General features: G+C 42.3%; 1 protein-coding gene across 1 annotated transcript in view; it reads right to left on the reverse strand.

Annotated features, from left to right (window-relative positions):
- The window catches only part of TBC1D4 (TBC1 domain family member 4), a 154241-nt gene extending 135346 nt beyond the window's left edge, over positions 1 to 18895 (reverse strand). Inside the window, exon 1 of the mRNA XM_074962041.1 lies at positions 18026 to 18895. Within this exon, the coding sequence (XP_074818142.1) occupies positions 18026 to 18496 (471 nt within the window). The 5' untranslated portion in view covers positions 18497 to 18895. The remainder of the gene's footprint in view (positions 1 to 18025) is intronic.
- Between the last annotated feature and the right edge of the window lie 1976 nt (positions 18896 to 20871).

Raw genomic sequence — 20871 nt, forward strand, 5'->3', positions numbered from 1 at the left:
TAAAATATCATTTTATACAAAGACACATTTCACAATGAAAAGCCCAATGCAAGATTAGGCCCAAAATTAGATTACTGACCATTGTATGCAAGTCAGCTGCTCATTGCCAAGAATGAGCAAGGTGTTCATAGTATCAGATAAATCATCAATTAACAGCATTTCTTTGGAATATTTTTCATAATTAGTTGAATGCAGGCACTACATAATTAAGTGAAACATTTCTTTTTTAGTGGGGGGAAAAGATTCAAGATGTGTCCCCAACTAAACCATGTTTCAGAACAGCTGATAAATGGATAAAAACATGAAAATAGAGACCGATCTTCATGTAGACTCTTAAAAAACTTTGCCAAAGGGAGTTAAAACTGGCAATAGCATGTCTTATACTTTGTAAGACTCCTCTAATAACAGTAAGCTCACGTGGGTGTTCATCTTTTTAAAATGATCCCTTTGAGCAAAATTCTAGCCTTAAATCCTGACCCTCCAAGCCTTATTCGCATGAGTAACCCCACTGAACGTCAATGGGACTAGTTGTGCAAGTAAAGCTTGACAGCACAGGCGCTGACTTTTGGTTTTGTCGGTGGGTGCTCCCCTCTGCCTGGTGTGTCCCCCCCGTGCAAGCAGTGGGTGAGGTCTTGCGGGGAAGAGGCCAAGCAGGGGCAGGGCCATGGTCCGGGCCCACAAAATAAGCTGTTCATAGGATACTGTAGGTGGGTTTAAATACAGAAGAGTCTGAGTACGCATTTCAACTAATTCTAGGTAAAAGAATGTGCCTAAGTTTGTATTTACATCCCTAAAATATCATGGGGTGTACACGTCAGGAGATCTGTGCAATGATTTCGTAGTCTTCTGCTACACTGAAGTAAACTGTAACAATAATCAGAACGCTTTTAAGGATAAGTATTTTGAATCTGTAGCAAGTTGACCAGAAGAGGAAAAAAGAAAAAAGTTAAACTTCAGCGGCTTTTAAATGAACAAGGCAAAACTAAAATGTCTTCTGAAATAAATTCTCAGGCCTTGACATTGAAAAATCAAATCAAACTGGCTTTTTAATGTCAAGGAACAAGTCTGCACAACTGAACTGTATTGGCTTTAGGGTATGTAGCTGATCCAATTAAACTTTCCAAAGATTAAGAGTATTGTTATCTTCGTTTGTTTTTACACAGCAGTTCAATGAAGGTTCTGGGAAGCAAAAGCAAAACAAACTAGATAACCAAGGAAACCACCAGATCGTTCAATTACATTCATGCAATAACTGGTATCTTTTAGCAGCTCTTAAGTAATTACTGGCTCAGTACCAGTGTTTGCCAATTGCAGTAAACTATATAACAAGTAATTTGTTCACATTACAGTGCATTCCTCCTCTGCAAAAGGTGGCTTAATATCAGATTTTTTCTATGAAGTAGAAGTATTTTACTTACTTTCTTTCCCAAGTAAAAGCAAGATGGAAGTTACCATTGTTAAGTTTTCACTTTGTAATACGTTATGAATGGCTGTATTGAGGGAAACTAAATTTCAGTTATCTGCTTTGCATAATGTTGACTTAAAATTAAGTCTAAATATAACTTAAAGTCATGTGATTGACTAAACCAACATTGGTATAGCCTGACAAATATTCTTTTAAAAAAATGTATACTGGACCTTGAATATTAAGAAATTTTTAAAACACATTAAAGCATCTTTTTCTCTATTAAAACTGAAATTCACCAGGACTGTGTGCTTAAGCTTTTTACACACAGTTTAGTAAACATATACTTCAACTATCATTCAATTCAATATACAGCTGTTACCAACTCTCAGATAAAAAGCAAGGTCAGTAATAAGGAAAGAGGACAGCAGTCTACAGTCTCAAGGTTATGCTTCTCCAAAATATGAAAGCTTACACTAGGAATTTGAAAATAAGATAAATGTTAAATTGATGCTTTCAGATAAGCCTTACTACACAAATCACAGTTGTGTTTACTTAGCACACTCAGGGTATCATTGTGCTTGGTGTGGCAGATAAAATGAGTTGGCAACACTGTTTATCACAAATCTTACTATTTGTTTTTTTTCTTAACGACCCGGCTCCTCACATAATATGACTGTGAGATGCTCATATTTCATTCAGTAAGAAGATTCTAGCCCTGGGGGTTTCAGAAGAAACTTTTAAGTGTGAATCCTAAAGGCTGAAAAACAGATAGCTAATAAAAAACCCAAACATTTTAAAAAATCACAGGGGGGGGGGGCGGGCGCCTGCCCCATGACTTTGAATGGTTGGGGTTGGTAATATTGCATAAAGTAAGGAGAGTCCCTGCCCCAACAAGCATACCATCTTGGGTTGTGACAAAAGCAATAGGTGAATGAACTGTTTGCATGGAGATCTGTCTTTATGAAATATAATGGGTAGCAACTTGTGATCTCCAGCCTTATTCACTTTCAGGTTAACTCATTATCTAAAAAAATGCATAGGAGTAGAACTGATAAGCTCTCAGTCTCCTGAAGCCCCAATCCTCCATAATACAAACTGGCGTGACATCAAATCACCACATCATTTGCCCATAACAATATGAACTTTACAAGCTTCCAGAGAATCCACTTTCTATGGTTCCTTCTGCTTTGCACACTCATTGATAGCGTTCATGTTTGTGGATCGTTTGAAATTCTCAACACAATGCTGCCTGTTACCTTTACAATAATGGTTCTGTTAGCTTCCAGGTGTTTGGTTTCATCATGCGTTCTCATAGCTAGAGTTCAGTAACCAGATATAGCATTCAGTTGAAATGTCTTTGCCATGTGTACCAACTGCTCACTTTGAAAACAGAGCAGGCCCATCTGCATTCCAAGAGTTGCAAGATTGAGAAATATATGTTCTTAGATTGTCTGCACAGTTCCAAAAAGCATTGAGTGGCATGTTCAGATTCAGTCAATCAGGAATCTGCCATACCTTTCATATCAAACTACTTATTAAGTGGGTTTCAGAGTAACAGCCATGTTAGTCTGTATTTGCAAAAAGAAAAGGAGTGCTTGTGGCACCTTAGAGACTTAAATTTAGATTTAAATTGGTTAGTCTCTAAGGTGCCACAAGTACTCCTTTTCTTTTTACTTATTAAGTAGAGCACCACAGAAGTTGGTAGATGATTTGACATTTTTAAATAGGCATATCATTACAACAAAAGGTTACAGGTTATTACTTTTCTAAAACAGTACTAGAATATCCTATTCCATCACACAGCAGGCTATTCTAGGATTAATAACTGACATATAACAGGCTGACAGAATGTGTCAGAACATTTCACCCTCTTAGTCCATAGTTATCCTGCAGAAAAGTGGTAAATGGATTCTCCTGATTCACTGTTGCAGCTGGCTTCCGACCCCACCCGAGTGGCTTTCCAGAGAGCGGTCGCAGCGTGTAGGCTGGGCAGTCCTTAGAGGATCCCAGAAAACAAGTAAACCTCAACAGAAGACTTGGACTGTATTTTTTTTTTTTTAATAGTTTCATCCTAAACAGCCAACCAACCCTCCACAAGAAGGGTAAGTTTTGATCCACTACGACTGGTGTGAACTGTCTTTGGAGTGAGGTGCAGAACCCCCTAATCAAAGAATGCCACAGTAAATTTTGCTTCACTCCTGGAATAGGAAAATATGAAATCCATACTTCGGTTCCATAAAACTGGCCCACCACAGCATGGTCATGAGGGTGGCAGTGGCTTTACCTAGAATAAATTATGTATAATACAGATTTAGCTCCCGATTACAGATGAAAGAGAAATATCTGCAAAACTGAAAAGCATGGACTAACTATTCAATGCAATTTAGGAAGTTCTGGGTTTTGGTTTCATATGGACTGTAGAACTTTTCACATATTCAGTAATCTAACCCTATTCAAATGCATTAAAGCTGATGCAGGCACACATCAAAATTATCACTGACAGGGTGCAAACATGTAGTAAATTCAATACCAGAAAGCATATTAACAAAATGTGCTTATCTGATATAATGAATACATCCTGTGCTGAGCATAGGCACTCAAGCTGCAGTACTTTATTTGTATTTCCATGATGAAGACAGTTAACTATTTCTAAGATCCTAATGGGTATTCTGAGTTTTTTGAAATGCCAAGAAAAGATGTTGGTACTCAACCAAATTATTACCAACATCTGTAGTTTTCAGCGGATACCATACTGCGTATGTAAATGGAGTGCAAAAAGAATGTGCAGCATGATGTTGATAGTTTTCGCAGCAGCAGGATTTACTACATAAAAAGAGTTTTAAAAGGCTTCTTCAAATTTGTCTAAATAAATTGGACAAAATGCAAAAATCCTGTTAGGAAAACATTTGGGTGAAATTTCAAACTTTAACCACAGTATTTAGGTTTAATTTCAGCAATTCCAAAATGAGATTTTTTTGGGGGTGCATCATGCATGGTCATAGTGCTTGGCTGGGGATAAGAGAAGTAGTAATCCAGATCTATACAGCCCGTCCGAGGCTTACATTTTCAGAAAGTGCTGAGTACACACCCTCTGAAAAAAAAATCAGGCCCCTTTAATGGGTCAAGATGGGTACTTAAGCAGAGGCACCCAGAGTCACCGGGGGGGGGGGGGGGGTCATCAAGAAGCTATATGGAATTAAGGCCAGCTTCTTTTCAGCAGTGCTGAAAAGAACAAGAATGAAGGTAAAGAGTTTAAGCCTAGGATTTATATATTGGTTGGATTTCAGATTTAGCATTAAAACACATTTTTAATACAGATTATACCAATACTTTTCATTATATGCAAATTTCTTAACAATAGGGTATTTTATACTACTGTATGAATCTGTCTCCAAAAGCACCCTAACAATTTGAATAGAGAGATGCATAAGATAATTACAGTCAACCGTAGAACGTTGGGGACTTCAACATCCCACTGTCATCCTCAGTGAAGAATAAAAATAAAAGGATGAGATGGTAAGTGATGTAGATGAAATGCAGAACTGGAGCTGAATGCATGCAGGCAAACATTTATTTTTAGTGAGCAATACCAGAAGCATACATTACTCTTCTGGGCACGAGTCCATATTTCTCAATACTCCTGAGTATAATGCAGAAATATTTCTAAGTAAAGAACAAGTTGGTTTGCCTTGCTCTGTCCTGTTTTTCTAGGTTATCTATAGAACTACTTCCTTCTATTTCACTTCATTTTCTGGAGTACCTTCCATCAAAAGGTATCAAAGACTTTAACTTGTTGTTTGTAAATCTCACAACAGCCCCATAAAACGTGGGCATTATTTTTACCTCCCTCCCTCTCACATTGTACAGACGGGGAAAATGAAGCACACAGAGAGTAAGTGCTAGGATGTAAACCCAGTTCTCCTGAACCCCCATTCTATGTATTAACTACCATGGCTTGCTCTGCATCTCAATCATTTTAAATAAGTCTTCTCAAAATAGCTTCATGTTGCACACACACTTGCGGCAAACGTTTGCAAGCTCCATCTGTATGTTTTTCATGAAGAATTCAAAAAAAAAAGCATGATGTGCTGCTCCGAGTGAAACCATCAGCTGACTCTTTATTTTGGTCTCCCCCCCCCGCCCCGAAATGCTACTGAACAGTACCAAGCTCTTGCCTCTATTTATAGTGTGTTCGTTCACTTCATCGGGCTCAGCCCTGCAGTCCTTCTGCAGGGAAAGCCGAATGACCCTCTGTGAAGTTTTGACTGCAAAAATCAGGCTGTATGTTTTTACAAAGCCAGAGATTTTCAACAAGTCTATCTTTTAAAAAAGAAAGCCTTATTCATAAAGCTAAGCCAGGAAGTAAGATCTTACAATAGCAAAATAATTATTTACATAGAACTGATAGAGCAATACTTTTGCCTGCAAAGCTGAAAATAAATATAGGATCTGGTTGTGAATTATTAGGTCCTACGATATAGGATAGACCAACAGGCCACAATCTAAGGCCACGTCTACACTTGGAGCACTTTACCAGTACACGAATATTGGTATAATACATTGGCAAAGCGCTCCAAGCATGGATGCAACTATGTCAGCACAGTTGCACTTTGTGATGATATAGTAACCCCCCCCCCCCCCATGAGTGAAACAAATTACACTGGAAAAAAGTGCAGCTTTGCTGGTATAGTTACATCTACACTAGGGGCTTCTGCTGGCCCAGCTAGTCAGTCAGAAATCCAACCTGTTCACACCCCTCACCAACATAGCTATGCTAACAGAAGTCTGTAGTTGTGGCTCAAAGGAAGTTCACAGGGAAACAGTTCTGACTGTTCACCTGTGAACTGATATCTTAACACATTTAGATTAACACAGTGGTATTCGGTGCAACTGTTTAGAGTTAACTTATGCAGTTGAGAATAGTAGTCCTCAGAATCTACACTCAATAGCATCCCTCCAATCCTGATACCAGTAATAATGAATATAAAAGTTACCTCCCAGGCTGTGTCTACACTTATGGCTGCATGCAGAATCCAGGCACTACACATGCAGCTACACACCACAATGAAAAGCTCTGGCAACAGGAAAAGACTCTGGCAGTTCCCTGCTGCTGGACCTTTGCCTGCTACCAGAGCCTTTCACTGTGGCAGGGAAAGGCTCAGACAGCAGGGATGCAGTGGGAAGCTACACTGCTAAAAACAACAGTGAGGCATGGGAGGCACTGCCTGGATGTGTAGAGCGCCATGTAGACTAGAGTATACATCCTGTGGTTCAGGCGTGTAGGGCTCTCTACTTGCTTAAGCCATGTCTCACGGTCCACACGGCTATTTATACCCATGTTAGCAGGGCGTGCAGTATCCATAACCTTACATGCTGCAGGAAGTGTAGACATAGCCCCCGACTAAGGCCCTGATTCCACAAGATTATGTGTATAGGTGGACCCCGGTGCGTGCCTGGAGCCATGTGAACTTCAACAGGGCCCCACACGGGTGCTGAGGTCTGCCTGCACAAATCAGCTTCCAGGACTAGGGCCCGTATCAGTATGTTACTCAATGTCATGTGTGAAAGTTTGTGTAGCTAGAATTTCTCATATGCCTTTGTCTCTTCCTACTCTAGCAGCAGACTGATCAAAAAAAGAAAGGAAATATCAGGCACACGTAACTATTGTTCCTTTCTAGCAAATACAGTTCTTCAGGTCTCATCTCATTTCTCCTTTTGTTTAAAAGTCATATTGTAATTGAGGGTCACTTATAGCTTATAAGTATAACTCTGAATTAAATGCAAGAAGTGAGCTCTAAGAAAACATTATTCACTGTATATGACATATCTTTGAACCTACCAACGTTTCATGATATTACTACGTTTATTGTAGCTTTAAAGAAAATAACCCACAGAGCACTAACTATTCCCAGAGAGCTCCTGGGAGAATTTTTTTTTAAATATATATATATATATATATAAAAAAAAACAGGAAACCCCAGATCAGTGTCACTGAGTACACGAAGTGCAATTAACGTCAGCATTAAAAAAATAGAATATGTATTAAAATCCAGCTAGAAACAGTTATCAACTATTTTGAAAAGCATCACTAGTATACCCCAGAAAATAACAGTTCTATTTCCCATGAAACGTTTTTAGATACTTTACAGATCACTCTTTATACAACATGGCTTTAAGAATTTCCGATTCCATGTGTTATTGGGCACAGTGGTAACTAGGTTTGTTTCATTTTTTACCTAGCATGAAGTTGGTTGGTCAGATAGAAACAAATTGTATGGCTAGAAAATAAAACCCACTGTTAAATAAAGTAAACAAAAAAAGGAAGCCTTGAAGCCATACCCAGGGAGGAGGTCAGCTTATATATTTTTTTCATACTGTTGTATATTTTTTCATAAGGTTTTTCTTTCACAACTGTTTAAAATTAATTTAGTGCTTATGAAAAGTGCCAGTTAACCAGCCCTAAAGACTGAAGTCTTATTTATCCTCACCAGATACAGCATGGGCAGAACAATGAAGCCTTTACCAAGCTACCCTTCCAACGTTCCCTAATACAGACCAGGAGGGATCATTACTAAAGCTAGGTCTAAACTAGCTTTAAAAAAAAAAAAAAATCAAATCATGGCCACTATGCCAAAGCAACCAAGGAATTAGCTGCAATGAGGACACTTGGGCATTAGGAAGTGGGCTAAAGCTACCAATTTATTTCATACAGCACCAACAAGCTGAAGTATGGAATGACTTTTGGTTACTAGGCAAGATTTGAACATGGCACTTCAAGTTGAGAGGCCCTGCATCCACTGATTCTAATTCTTTCATTTGTCCTTTGTTGCAGCAGTTAAAGTAGTGTACACCACTGCTCTCAGAGCTGATTCAAACTGAACTAACACAAGGTACATCTGGATAATTGCTTATCAAATTATTAAAGTGTTAAAATCTTCAATCTCACAGAACACATTAGTCAAATATTTACTGTTAAATTAAGGCTTGTAAAAAGTGTGAAAGATACTGAATAAGTCATGTTTAAGTTTCTGGGTTAGATGCTACATATCTCCATGTTATAGTACAAGCAATCTGTTAATAAGTAGCTGGATTCAACACACATAGCACTCTGCTAGGGGGCAAGCAGGCGCTTGGTTTCTTGCGCCTCCCTGCCCCTCATCCTGCTGTTCCTTTTTTTTTTTTTGGTGCAGGCTAGGATCTGGTCCAGGAGAAGAGAAACCTCAGTCCCCAGCCTATCCTAGCAGAGGACAAGTGGGAGTGGAGACAAACATTCATTGATTTGTTGGGGGAAGTATTCATTGACTTGGTGGTGGATAGGCTGATTACCTAGTCTTGCTTGTGAGAAGGCTGGCTTTAACTGGGACCTCCCTTCAGTCAGCAGCACAGGAGGGTATTTGGCTTCAAGCAGTAGGGCGTACCTGATCAACGGGAGAGGGTAGTTTCGGGAGGGAGCATACCCTGAGGACTGGTGTACTTTAGCCTTGAACACAGGCTTAGTTGGTGGACCACGGGCTGTTGGCATATTATCAGGGCTTGAAAAACCTAAGGGCAGGTCTTCACTACCTGCCAGATCGGCGGGTAGTGATCGATCTATCGGGGATCAATTTATCATGTCTCGTCTACATGCGATAAATCGATCCCCGAATGCACTCCCCGTTGACTCTGGAACTCCAGCTCACGAGAGGTAGAAGCTGAAGTTGTGTATCTTAGGTTGACCCCGCCCGAGTGTAGACCAGGGCTAAGACTCCCATCTCATTCACCTCCTGGGCTTCAACCGGTCCTAGACGTATACTGATACATTTGTTAATTCTTAAACTGTTTTTGCAGAAAGTGATTAGTTCTAATAGTCTTAGCTATACTGCCATGCATACAAGCGTGTCTCTGTGGATGCATGCTGAGACAGGAGAATATTACCAATGCAATGTGTCCAAGATTTCTAGGCTAGAGATAGGCTTACAGGACAATCAAGTGTAGTATCCGTATGTATGCTTGTCCACCTCACTGTTACCCAGATGTAAAACAGTAACATCATTAATACAGTTGGGGGGGGGAGGGAAAGAATTCCTCAGTGAAGAAAGTGTGTAAAACACTGGTCTAGTGGTCAGGGCACTGGACTGGTTTTCAGGCCACCTGGGTTTTTCCAGCTCTACCACTGACCTAATGTGTGACAATGGGGAAGTCACTTCACCATGCCTGCACCTCTAGAACCCCTCCGACACATTGCCTGTCTTGTCCATTTAGACTGTAAACTCTTCAGGGCAGGACTGTCTCTTACTATGTCCTTGTACAGTACTTAGCATAATGAAGCCCCTATCTTGGTTGGGATCTCCAGGAACTACTGCAATATGCTTCTGCTGTATCTATTATTTGTATGGGACACTAAGGGAAGGAGTGTGGTATAAGAACCTAAGTAGAAAAGAACAGAGTTGACAGATCTTAAGAAAAATGACTCATTTAATTTTCCCTTTTGTGTAGTATGAAGTTAATTCAGATAATTGAGACTACCCTTAAAAAACACTGCATTCCTTATTCCCTGTGTAGATCAACCACCTTCACCAATATTTGTGTTCTCTAAAGCTGTTTCAGAATGCTAGAGTAAGTGACGACAGATGAAGCCATATGTTGTACATAAGACAAATGAAAAGCCATCTTGCATCAGGATAATAACGATACCTTCCTTCCTTGTTTCTGAACTTGAAGGAATATCAGAAGTGACAAAACAGCAGCTTGACCAGGAGCAGTGCTATGAGATAACTGTCAAACCATGCAAAATAATTCAGTATGATCAAGGCTTCCTCGGCAGCCTAAAGCAGTGATCATAACGAATTGCATCTAATGAGACACTGGGGGTTGTTGGCATATTATCAGGGCTTGAAAAACGTGCGGGTAGTGATCGATCTATCGGGGATCAATTTATCGCATCTCGTCTAGAATTCACCTTGCAGAATTCACCACTTTACACAAAGATAAAAGGGGGGTGGGGGGAGAAGGAAACATAGGAGAGGAAAATGGAAACAAGTACTGGATATGAAAAAGGGAAATAAGTATAAATAGCATGCACTAGAAGCTAATCTATCTGCTAGGGCCAACAGATGTACAAGTAGGGTGGTGAGATGAGGGAGCTGTAAAGGAAGTTAAGAAGTCACGCTCTGATTCTGCAGGGATGGTGGGTAATGAAATGTACCCTCTTTCATACCCTTTAGTGACCACTGGGCAGTGGCATTTCAGACAGGTTTTTCCCATATTTAAATCCAGGCTGTTACCTATGCCAGTATATATTTTTTAAACACTTTGCCCCATCTGCACAGACTGGCCAAACCTTGCTACAAAATATTATTTTAAACTGAAGGGGTCTTCTAATGTGTAAAAAAAAAAAACAAAACAGTGTAGATGGATCCTCTTCCTCAGGAGGAGGCCAAATAATAGTCTACACAGAGCTAATGAACCTACACTATCTTTCTTCATATGGCTCTATTTTCTAGTCATTTATATTACCTTTAAATGGCCTCAAAGAGCATTTGATCATTCTGCCAAGTCTTACCTATAAAAGCTATCCCTTTTTAAACATAAGAAGTCTTCTTTTCAGTGACCGTCCTTCCCTTCCGACTGACAATTAGATGCTAGGGGGGAATTGGAGAGGGGAAAATGACAACCGATGAAGGCAGCAGAGGGGAGCTGGCTTTAAACATTTTCCTTCCTCATGGAAGCTGTCAGTAGACATACCAGGTTAGATGGCAGTAGGAGCAGCTGGGATCTTATGTGAGGATTTTTAAATATTTTGTTTAACCACCTTTTTGGTATTTCCCCCATTTGTCTGTCAATGACAAAGATGACGAAAGCCAAGATCTTTAGCATTAGGACTCTAAAACGGGACTTCTAAATCCATAAGTAGGCATCTGCATGATTTTCAAAAGTAATGAATTCAATACTTTTGAAAGTCAGACAGGTATGTGAATATGGATTCAGAAGCCTAACTTTATGTTCCAATACTGAAAATCTTAACCAAACCTTTTTAAAAAAAAACCAAAAAAACATAAAATAGTTTGCCACCAGACTGTCACTTCACTCTACAACTGAGGCTCTCTCTCTAGTTAAAACACACATGCTTTTTTATTTCTGACAGGCTCCAATCAAAATGTTGTCTGGCAACAGAACAATTTTTCACTCTGCCATAAGCCTCCAGTGTTCATGTTTTGTTTTGGAATAAAGGTTCTTCAACTTCTCTTCTTGCATCTTCCCCTGAACTCAACACACCTGAAAAAAAACCCTTCCTCTGGTGCCCGTCACCCTAACTTTGCTTTCACTGACAAAACTGGGAGGCCACACCATTAGTATGACCGACCTCTTCTTTCCCCCAACCCCAAACCCAGGTACACTCTGGCTGGGTGTGTTGACAATGAAGCTGTAAGGTGTAATTCCCAGCTCAGGTAGGCATACCTCCTCTAGCTCTACTTGAGATAGCGTGCTAAAAAACAGCAGCGCGGCCATGGCAGTCCAGGGAAGCAGCTCAGACTAGCCACCTGAGTATGTGCCTATCATCTCCGACAGGGTGGCACTTAAGCATCTGTCCCATCCAATGCCTGTGCCACCACAGCCACACTGCTATTTTTTAGTGCTCCAGTGCAAGCAGAACTAGCATGTGTACATCTGCAAGAGCTGGGAATTACAACTCCCCGCTGCAGACAAAGCCTATGTGGCTTATAACAAGTCTACTCAACAGTTCAACTATACATCTTACTTCAGACAGAGCCCTTCAAAACCCAGAACAACCTGTTTGTCATGTGTACAAAATCTAGATCCAGCTTCCAAAACTCAACATTAATACTAACCTGTGCAACATTCAGTTTCACTTGATGTGAACTTGCTTTCCAGGCATTTGCTGTGATGCAAGCCATGGGACGTTTTAAGGGGACACATAAATCAAAGTGACAACATATAAAAAAATTCTAAATATAAGGGTCACTTTCCAATATAATTACAGCTTCCTGTTTATTTGTATTGATAAGAAATGTCAGGGTAGAGCCCTCCTGGGGTTAAGATAAAAGCAAAGGTTTTGTCCTGACATTTAGTTTCTCAGCATGAGCCATCTTACAGAATTGTTCTAGTGCAGTGCCTTTTTTCTTTTTTTAATTCTATCAGACAACTAACATATATCTGAAGAGGTCTACCATTTTATTTACAGCCTGTACAGCGATTACAGAGCAAGGATCTGCGTTACAACTGGGCTGCCTCAGGCTCCTGACTCTGCCAGCCTACCCACTATAGTTCTTATCTCACCCTTACTTTATAGGCAAAATGCTCCATTATTTCTGCTTTGCCTTAGGCCAGTCTAGTCCCATTAACTCACAGCAACAACAGAATCCTGAAGCTACTGATAACGCTACGCTATACAGAGGGCTGTACAGTGGAAAATTTCCTTCTTCCCAGCTGATGCAGTCCTTGGGTTACATTTGAAATGCTGGAGAGGTACACACTTTGATCACTCTTTACGAGGATCTTTAAATGAAACCTAAAACGTACGGTAACATTTTTTAAAATGTCAGCTAAGTACTTGTCTACGAAGGAAATGTCATTATTGTGTAACAGTCTTCACTAATAACTATCAATCATAACAATAAGATTGTTTACAAATGATTTGTATTTGGTACTATACAAGTTACTGGTCTTGTTCATATTTCATGAAGAAAATGAGAATTCTACTTCATCATGTGAAACAGCAAATCAGGCTCTGAACCTTTTCCTAAGGAAGTAGTATGTGACTTTAAGAAATTTAAGATGATTGTCAAATACCATTAAGATTTGTATTCAGACTCCACATTTAAAACAAATATGCCCGCTTTGTATACTTCATTTTATGAGCTCAGGTGGGGCTTGAAGACTCTGCTGATCAATGTGAGGCTTTCCCAGATGATGAAAAGAAGGAAGTAGGGGCTAAACCATCAATTTCTAGATTCCATTCATTTTTTTTTTTGAAAGCTTCTAGTTTCAGTAGTTGCGAAGAAAACATTCTAAATATAAAGTGAGACAGTGCTGTCATCTTGAAGACTCAGACAGACTCCATGCCTCCTAAATTATTCCCAAGTGAAAGCTGTGTGAAACTAACATCTCTGCTATTCAGTAGCCAGCACTGAAATGAACAAGAATCCTAGTCTATTTCAGTCAGCTGTTGCTTTGGAAAGGTAGGAGCAGCAGCAAGCACTGCAACTCTTCAGAAAGAGAAGAAAAGAGCAGCAGATTTTTTTCCTTCTCAAGCCCATCAATCAGAAGGTTCTGGGACTCTTCCCCGCTCCCATTTCCAGCAGCGTGAGAGCAAAATACTGAGATCCTGCACAGTGGCCAGGGACAGAAAACCTGTAAAAATCTCAGTATTCACCGTCATCCCCACAGCTGAGAGCTTCTCAGCTAGGCTTCTTGCTACAGTACTATCCCTGAATCCAGGTAGAACCCTCCCTCCACCCCCATATTTTTCAGATCTGCCTAAGACTAGTGGGTGTTTCGAATGACACCCAGTGAAATTTTTCAAGATCTATCTTTAAATCTTCAGCAATCGTAAATAACCTTTCTAGATCTCTGCTGCAGTATAGAACTGGCCTTTATGGAACAGGTGCTTATGGTAACATTTGTTAAAAAATAAAAGGAAGGAGAAACAAAGAAATTGTACAAATGGTACTTCGGAAATGGGATTCCCTGAGTGGGGGGAAAAAAAAAAACTTCACTGCCAGAACTGGGTGAAACTGGCAAAAAAAATCAACAAAAAAAAACTTAAATTAAATTTCAGGGTGCACAATCACACGTCGTTTGCGTGGAATTTCTGGACCATTGGTGCAGGTGAAAAATCTAAAAAGGCTATGTATTCAAATATACACTCTTTTGAACATTTTACTGTGAGTGACAGCTGTTTGTTCTAACATGGGGGTGTGTGCCTGCATGAGGCTGCATGGTCTAACTCAGGGGTGGCCAACCTGAGCCTGAAAAGGAGCCAGATTTTACCAATGTACATTGCCAAAGAGCCACAGTAATACGTCAGCAGCCCCTCCCGCCCACCGGCGGCCCCACCAATCAGCGCCTCCCCCTCCCTCCTGATCAGTTGTTTCATGGTGTGCAGGAGGCTGGGGGTGGGGGGGAGCAAAGGCATGGCAGGCTCAGGGGAGGGTGCGGGAAGAGGTGGAGTGGGGGCAGGGCCTGTGGCAGAGCCAGGGGTTGAGCAGTGAGCACCCCCTGGCAGATTGGAAAGTTGGCACCTGTAGCTCTAGTTCCGGAATCGGTGCCTATACAACAGGTGTTCTCAAACTGGAGGGTTGGGACCCCTCAGGGGCTCACAAGGTTATTACATGGGGGGTCGCGACCTGTCAACCTCCACCCCAAACCCCACTTTGCCTCCAGCATTTATAATGGTGTTAAATATATAAAAAAGTGTTTTTAATTTATAAGGTGGGGGGGTCACACTCAGAGACTTGCTATGTGAAAGGAGTCACCAGTACAAAAGTTTGAGAGCCACTGCTATACAAGAAGCCATATATTAACTTCTGAAGAGCCGCATGTGGCTCCGGAGCCACAGGTTGGCCACCCTGGTATAACTAGTGGACTGAGCAACAGGCTGGGAGGCACTGGCTTCTGTGTTCTGTTCCCAGATCTGCCATTGTTTGGTCTCAACTACAATACTAAGCACTGCTCTTTTGAAAGTCCATAATTACTATTTTACCTTTACAGTTCATAGACCGTTGGTTTGAGGTTTTCGGGTTTTTTTGGTTTGTTTCTTTGTTTTGTTTTTTACAACACTCCTCTGACTCCCTTCCTCCACTCCAGAATAACTTGACCTGTTATTCGCACTAACAGCTCAAACATTTACAGCGAAAGCAAAGTAGTCTTGAAAAAGGAGCATAAAAAACTGTTTAGGGTAACATACACCATTCTAAGGTGCCACAAGTACTCCTTTTCTTTTTTCTTTATACACCATAAACACCACACAGCTCAACTACAGCAGAGAACCATGCTTGTATATTCTACCATCTTTTGAGAAACTGCAAGGATATTATCAGTTGTAGAACTTGTAATTCTAGGAGGAACACTGTGCTTTGTCAAGACAGCAACTCACACCTCATTCTGTTTGCTCAGAGCTATGGGTTAACTGCTTAAGACCTGTATAGACTTGGCAAATAACGTTAGCCCAATCTCTCCCACTGGCAGCAGAACTGGGGAGGGAGACAGCTTTCTGCCTGATCTCCCTCAGGGCAGACTGAAGCCATTAATGTGCTTGGAGTTCCACAAATCATAAGTTTCAGAGTAACAGCCGTGTTAGTCTGTATTCGCAAAAAGAAAAGGAGTACTTGTGGCACATTAGAGACTAACCAATTTATCTGAGCATGAGCTTTCGTGAGCTACAGCTCACTTCATCGGATGCATACTGTGGAAAACCATCCAATGAAGTGAGCTATAGCTCACGAAAGCTCATGCTCAGATAAATTGGTTAGTCTCTAATGTGCCACAAGTACTCCTTTTCTTTTTGCGAATACAGACTAACACGGCTGTTATGCCGTAACACGGCTGTTATTTGAGCTTATGCTCAAATAAATTGGTTAGTCTCTAAGGTGCCACAAGTACTCCTTTTCTTTTTACAAATCATAAGGCTAGCCCTGTGTCTACACCAGTTAGTTTTATTCTTTGTCTTCAATGCCAATACTAAATAAAAATAAAACTCATTACCAGTTGGAGGTTAATTAAGTGAAAACTTTAAAAAAAAAATCTTACTTCTAGGATATATCTTAAGATGATACATAGTCAAAAGTGGGCAGGTGTTTTATAACAAAACTTGTTTCTGTTAATAACTTCCAATCAAAGTATCCATTCTAATTCCCTAGCATAAGAGTGCTTTGCGTATAACAATTTTTTTTTATTTAATTTTGTGCAAACTATTATGTTTTCTTCTGTGGAGGGCAGGGGAGAATCTATAGTGAATGATCAATAAAAAGTAGCATCCAAAATAGAATGAAAGAAATAAGAGCCAGGCATACAAGGAGTAATATTGAATGGATATTTTACAACCCCCTTCTGTCCCTGTTATTTCCCTTCTGTCCCCGTAATAATAAGACCAGCATGGATCTATATAGGTGATGCACTTAATGATTCTGATTTAGCATTCACTCAAGTCAAAGGGAACCTTTCTGTTGACTTTGATGTGTGCTGCATCAAGCCCTGTATATGAATTAGTACCATGTATACACCTACACTACTCCACATTAACTACTTCTTTAATCTTGATCACTTAATTTGCTGAAACCCAAGTTAGTATTCTAGAACCTTGGCAGTCAGTTGTTTTACACTCCTTTTTCCTGCCACCCCCTTGCTCCCTTCACTTCAAAAAAAAAAATCTGTTCAGTAGATCTAGATGTGCTGATTAAATGGCTTCGATAGACTCCAGTGCATATAACCAGTCATATTCTCTCCACCCCCATATATCTGTGTAAACCTCTGGGAGAGCTGCTCATGTTGCTCAAATAAAATACTATCACTGAAAGATTGCTTTCCTGCCATTACCATAGTAACATAATTATGGGCCCTACTTGTCAAGGTTTTTGTTCCCCACATGATTAGCATAGCCAGGAGAAAGGAGCCCTCCGTGCATTAGATGCAACAACCAAAGCCTCCTACAGAGCCAGCAAAAATACATACTTTTAGCTAGCTCTTTCAGATGGCACCAGCTCAACAATGTCCCCTCCCAGATAAAACTTTTTATAACACTCCTGAATGTGCCTGGCACAGCCAGGTGTCCTTACCATGCCTTGAAAGTGAAATATGGTCCTGTTGTGGTTTATGGTGGTCTGTAATGAGCAGATGGGTCACATAGTGCTGGCTATTCTGTTGGTTTCCAAGGGCTATGCCACATTAAGGACAATTTAAAATACATTAAATATTTTTACTTCTCTTCAGAAGCAATTGCTGTGGTTACCACAGTGATGTTATGTGATCATGAATGAGACCAGGTGGTCCACGAGAAAGAAAAAGTGGAGATGGTCCACTCTTTGCATGTCCACATTATGGAAAGGTTGAGAAGCCGTGAACTAGCTCCTGGGCATGCACTACATTATGGAACAAAAGTAGATACAAAATGTTCTGCCAACCACCCACAGCATTATGAAGCCTGCTGCTCACCTCTGTATTAATACCCCCCAGGGTGAGCTTGGTGTAAGAACCCAAACTATGATCCATACACACCCAAATGCAGAGTTAACCAGAAGCTTTTGTGAATATTCCTTCCACTTTGGGCAACGAAGCCTTTGAAAAGACCCTCTACCCACAGCCCTCTGGAAAGCCTCCCTTTTCCCAGTCCCCGCTACTGATCCCAGGGACCCTACCCATAATACCACTGCCTAGATCTCAAAGTGCTCCACAAAGAAGTCATCTCCATACCCTCCTTTTCTCTATTACCCTCTTTGACAGTCCAAGTGCCCATATACTAGTGGCCCCTGAAGGATCTCCATGTCTATAGTCTCCGAAGAGCATCCTCTTTATTCCCCACCACCACTGGGGGGGGGGAGGAGAAATCTATATATCACCTACGTTCCCACCACCCTATTGTCCCCCGAGAAGCCGCCTACTCGGGGCAGCCCCAGCACTTGCCTGGTTGGGGTCAGAGGCCCGGAAGACGTGGCAGGCCACCTGTGACTCGGGGTTGTCGGGCTGCGCCTTGATCAGGTAGGCGAAGTAGGTGAGGTCGTGGCTGTTGTGGATGAAGCGGGAGATGTGCTGCGCCTTGTGCTCGAAGATGAAGACGGCCGGGTTGGCGCTGCCCGGGCTGCCGCTGGAGGAGGCGGGGACACAGCGGAGGTTCGGGAAGCCCAGGAGCAGCAGCACCTCCCGGGCGGGCACCGAGCTACCCAGGGGTCCGCCAGGGTCCTGCCTTTGGCTGCGCCTGCGGATCTCGGCCATCAGCCAGGGGAGCATGGGCAGCGTGGTCCGTCTGTCCAGGCAGGACCAACCCACATACCACAGCTTGAACCGCTTCTCCCCCATCGCCCTCCCCACCGGCTGCGGCTGCGGCTCCGGCTCCAGGGGGTGAGGGAGCGTCTCGTCCTGACTCTGCTTCTCCATGCTACGTTCCCAGACAGCAGCCGGGGCGTGCAAAGTGCTGCGGAGCAGCCTCCCGCCGCTGACCCGGGCAAGGGGAGAGCGGCCCCCAGGGGCAGTCAGAGGGGCCTATGCAGGCACAGCAGATCCGGGGAGCGGGGATCCCCTACCCGTGCATCCTGCTCGGCTTCCCCCCGCTACACTGGCAGGGCAGGACTCGGCGGGAGCTGCTCCTGCCCCTCAGCCTTCCTACGCCTGAGCTCGCGGCTGTCACACCCCCTCCGCCCCGACTGGGCTGCAAGGGCCCCAGCGAGCCCCGCTGGCAGCCCCCGCGCCGCAGGCAGCGGCGCAAGCAAGCAAGCACTGTTTCTCGCCGCTGTCTCGCCGCCGCCGCCTGGCTGGTGCAGAGCCCCCACCTCCTTCCCCAGCCACGCGGGGTCAGCACTAGTGCGAGCGCAGGCGAAGGGAGGGGGCTGATTCTCCCTCTTCCTAGTGGCTCTGGGGGCGGAGGGAGGGGGGGAGCTACGCTCCAGCCGGGGCGCTCCACTCGCAGCCCCAGCCAAGGAGGAGGGAACTCGCCCGCCCCATAATCAAAACAAAACCAAACGTGGCCTGTCCACTCCCCCGCCCCCACCGCCGCCGCTGCTGCTCTTCCTCCCGCCCCGCCAGGTGTAAGAACAGGCTCCGCTCCGGCTCCGAGCGCGCCCTTCCTGCTTCTGCGTCTGCACATGCTCGCGCTCCAAGGGCAGCCCAACGAGCATGTGTGAAGGGCCTGCACATGCCCGCCAGGGAGGAGAGGCTGCTGCCTCTTACCAGTGCTGTACAGTTCCCTCTACTCCTGTGAGGCTCTGTTTCTCTGAAACCCACAGGAGCAGGGAGGGCTCAGTATGGGGGAAAGGAGCTGAGCTGTGAGGGAACGGAGCAGATCCGAGAAGGGGCAGGGAATAGAAGAGAAGGATTATAGAAATATGTATAGGCTTTAAAATCCGGATCTCTATTTCCAATACTGGGATCGAAAACATCCAGAGCGATAGAAAAAGTATAATTAGATTCAATGCGGCAAGCTGAGCTGTGCGGGCGGATCCCTGAGCCCTCATGGATCAGGGCCGTACTCGCTATCTCCTTGTGCCTGACCAGTCCCTCCCTCGACCCCCATTAATGTAACTGTTTTGTTTGCAGTATTGTTGTAAGGAATTTGCATACCCCACACGGTAAGAAAAATATTTTGTTGAGTGATTTTCAGGTCAGAATTTCATTTAATTTTTTTTTTTTTTTGCTTAAATATTTTCATTTTTGCGAGTGTTGGATTTTTAGGCTTATTTTTCTTGTTATGATGCCTCTTTTGATGTCAAACTTGCCACCTACCACAATTTTTTTTTTTTTTTTTGCTTGAAGACACATATGGACAATTCCTTTTCAATCCCATACAACCCATGTTCATGATACTGAAATATTTTTCTTGACTATTTCCTTTTGTACAATTTGTGGTATCAAATAGCAATAGCTTCAAGCCCTAGTTAGTTCATAGTAATATAGTGTAATGTTTATCATCTTGACCAACACAGTTGCTTGAACCAGGAACTTCTGGAGCTGAAAGCTTAAGTATCTACAACTTGAACTAAAGAAGCAGTCTTTCATGCTGGGGAATTCAACAGCTTTACATCCTGACTCAAGGACATGTAACACACACTGAGCAGTGGATTATTATTTATTATTTGCATTACTGTAGGGGCTAGGAGCCCTAGTCAAGGACCACTTTGTGCTAGACACTGTACAAACAGAACAAAAAACAGCCCCTGCCGCAAAGAGTTTACAGTCTATAAGACAAGAGACAACAAATTAATACAGATAGAGGGGAGTATAAGGGAATCATGAGACAATATTGAACAGCACTACAGCATCCTGTTTTCAGAACACAGAAAGGAGGGGTTTGAAGGAGAAAAATTAGTTGGTTTTGCAGATGTTTATGGGGAACTCCTCCAAAGTGTGCGTGCAGTATGGGAGGAAGCATGAAGGTGCTTGTTTGAAAATGTAACAAGTGGGTGATGGAGGATGGGTATCATGGGCCAATCAGACACGAGTTAACATCGCAATAGAAAGGAGTACTTGTAGCACCTTAGCGACTAACAAATTTATTTGAGCATAAGCTTTCGTGAGCTACAGCTCACTTCATCGGATGCACTTCATCTCAATAGGGTTATAGTGGTATTTTTGTAGGAAGTATCAGATGTAGCACAAAACTGTTTCACTAACACTATTTTTTACAATACATAGTTACAAACCATCCCCCATGTTACTAGAAGACACATAGAGAAAAATATACTCTTCCTTTTTTGAGTTTCTTTACTTTATGTAGTCAGTATTGTTTTGTTGATGGTCAGTTGCATTTTCTATCTCTT

Source organism: Natator depressus, chromosome 1, assembly GCF_965152275.1.
Source record: "Natator depressus isolate rNatDep1 chromosome 1, rNatDep2.hap1, whole genome shotgun sequence".
Lineage (NCBI taxonomy): Eukaryota > Metazoa > Chordata > Testudines > Cheloniidae > Natator > Natator depressus.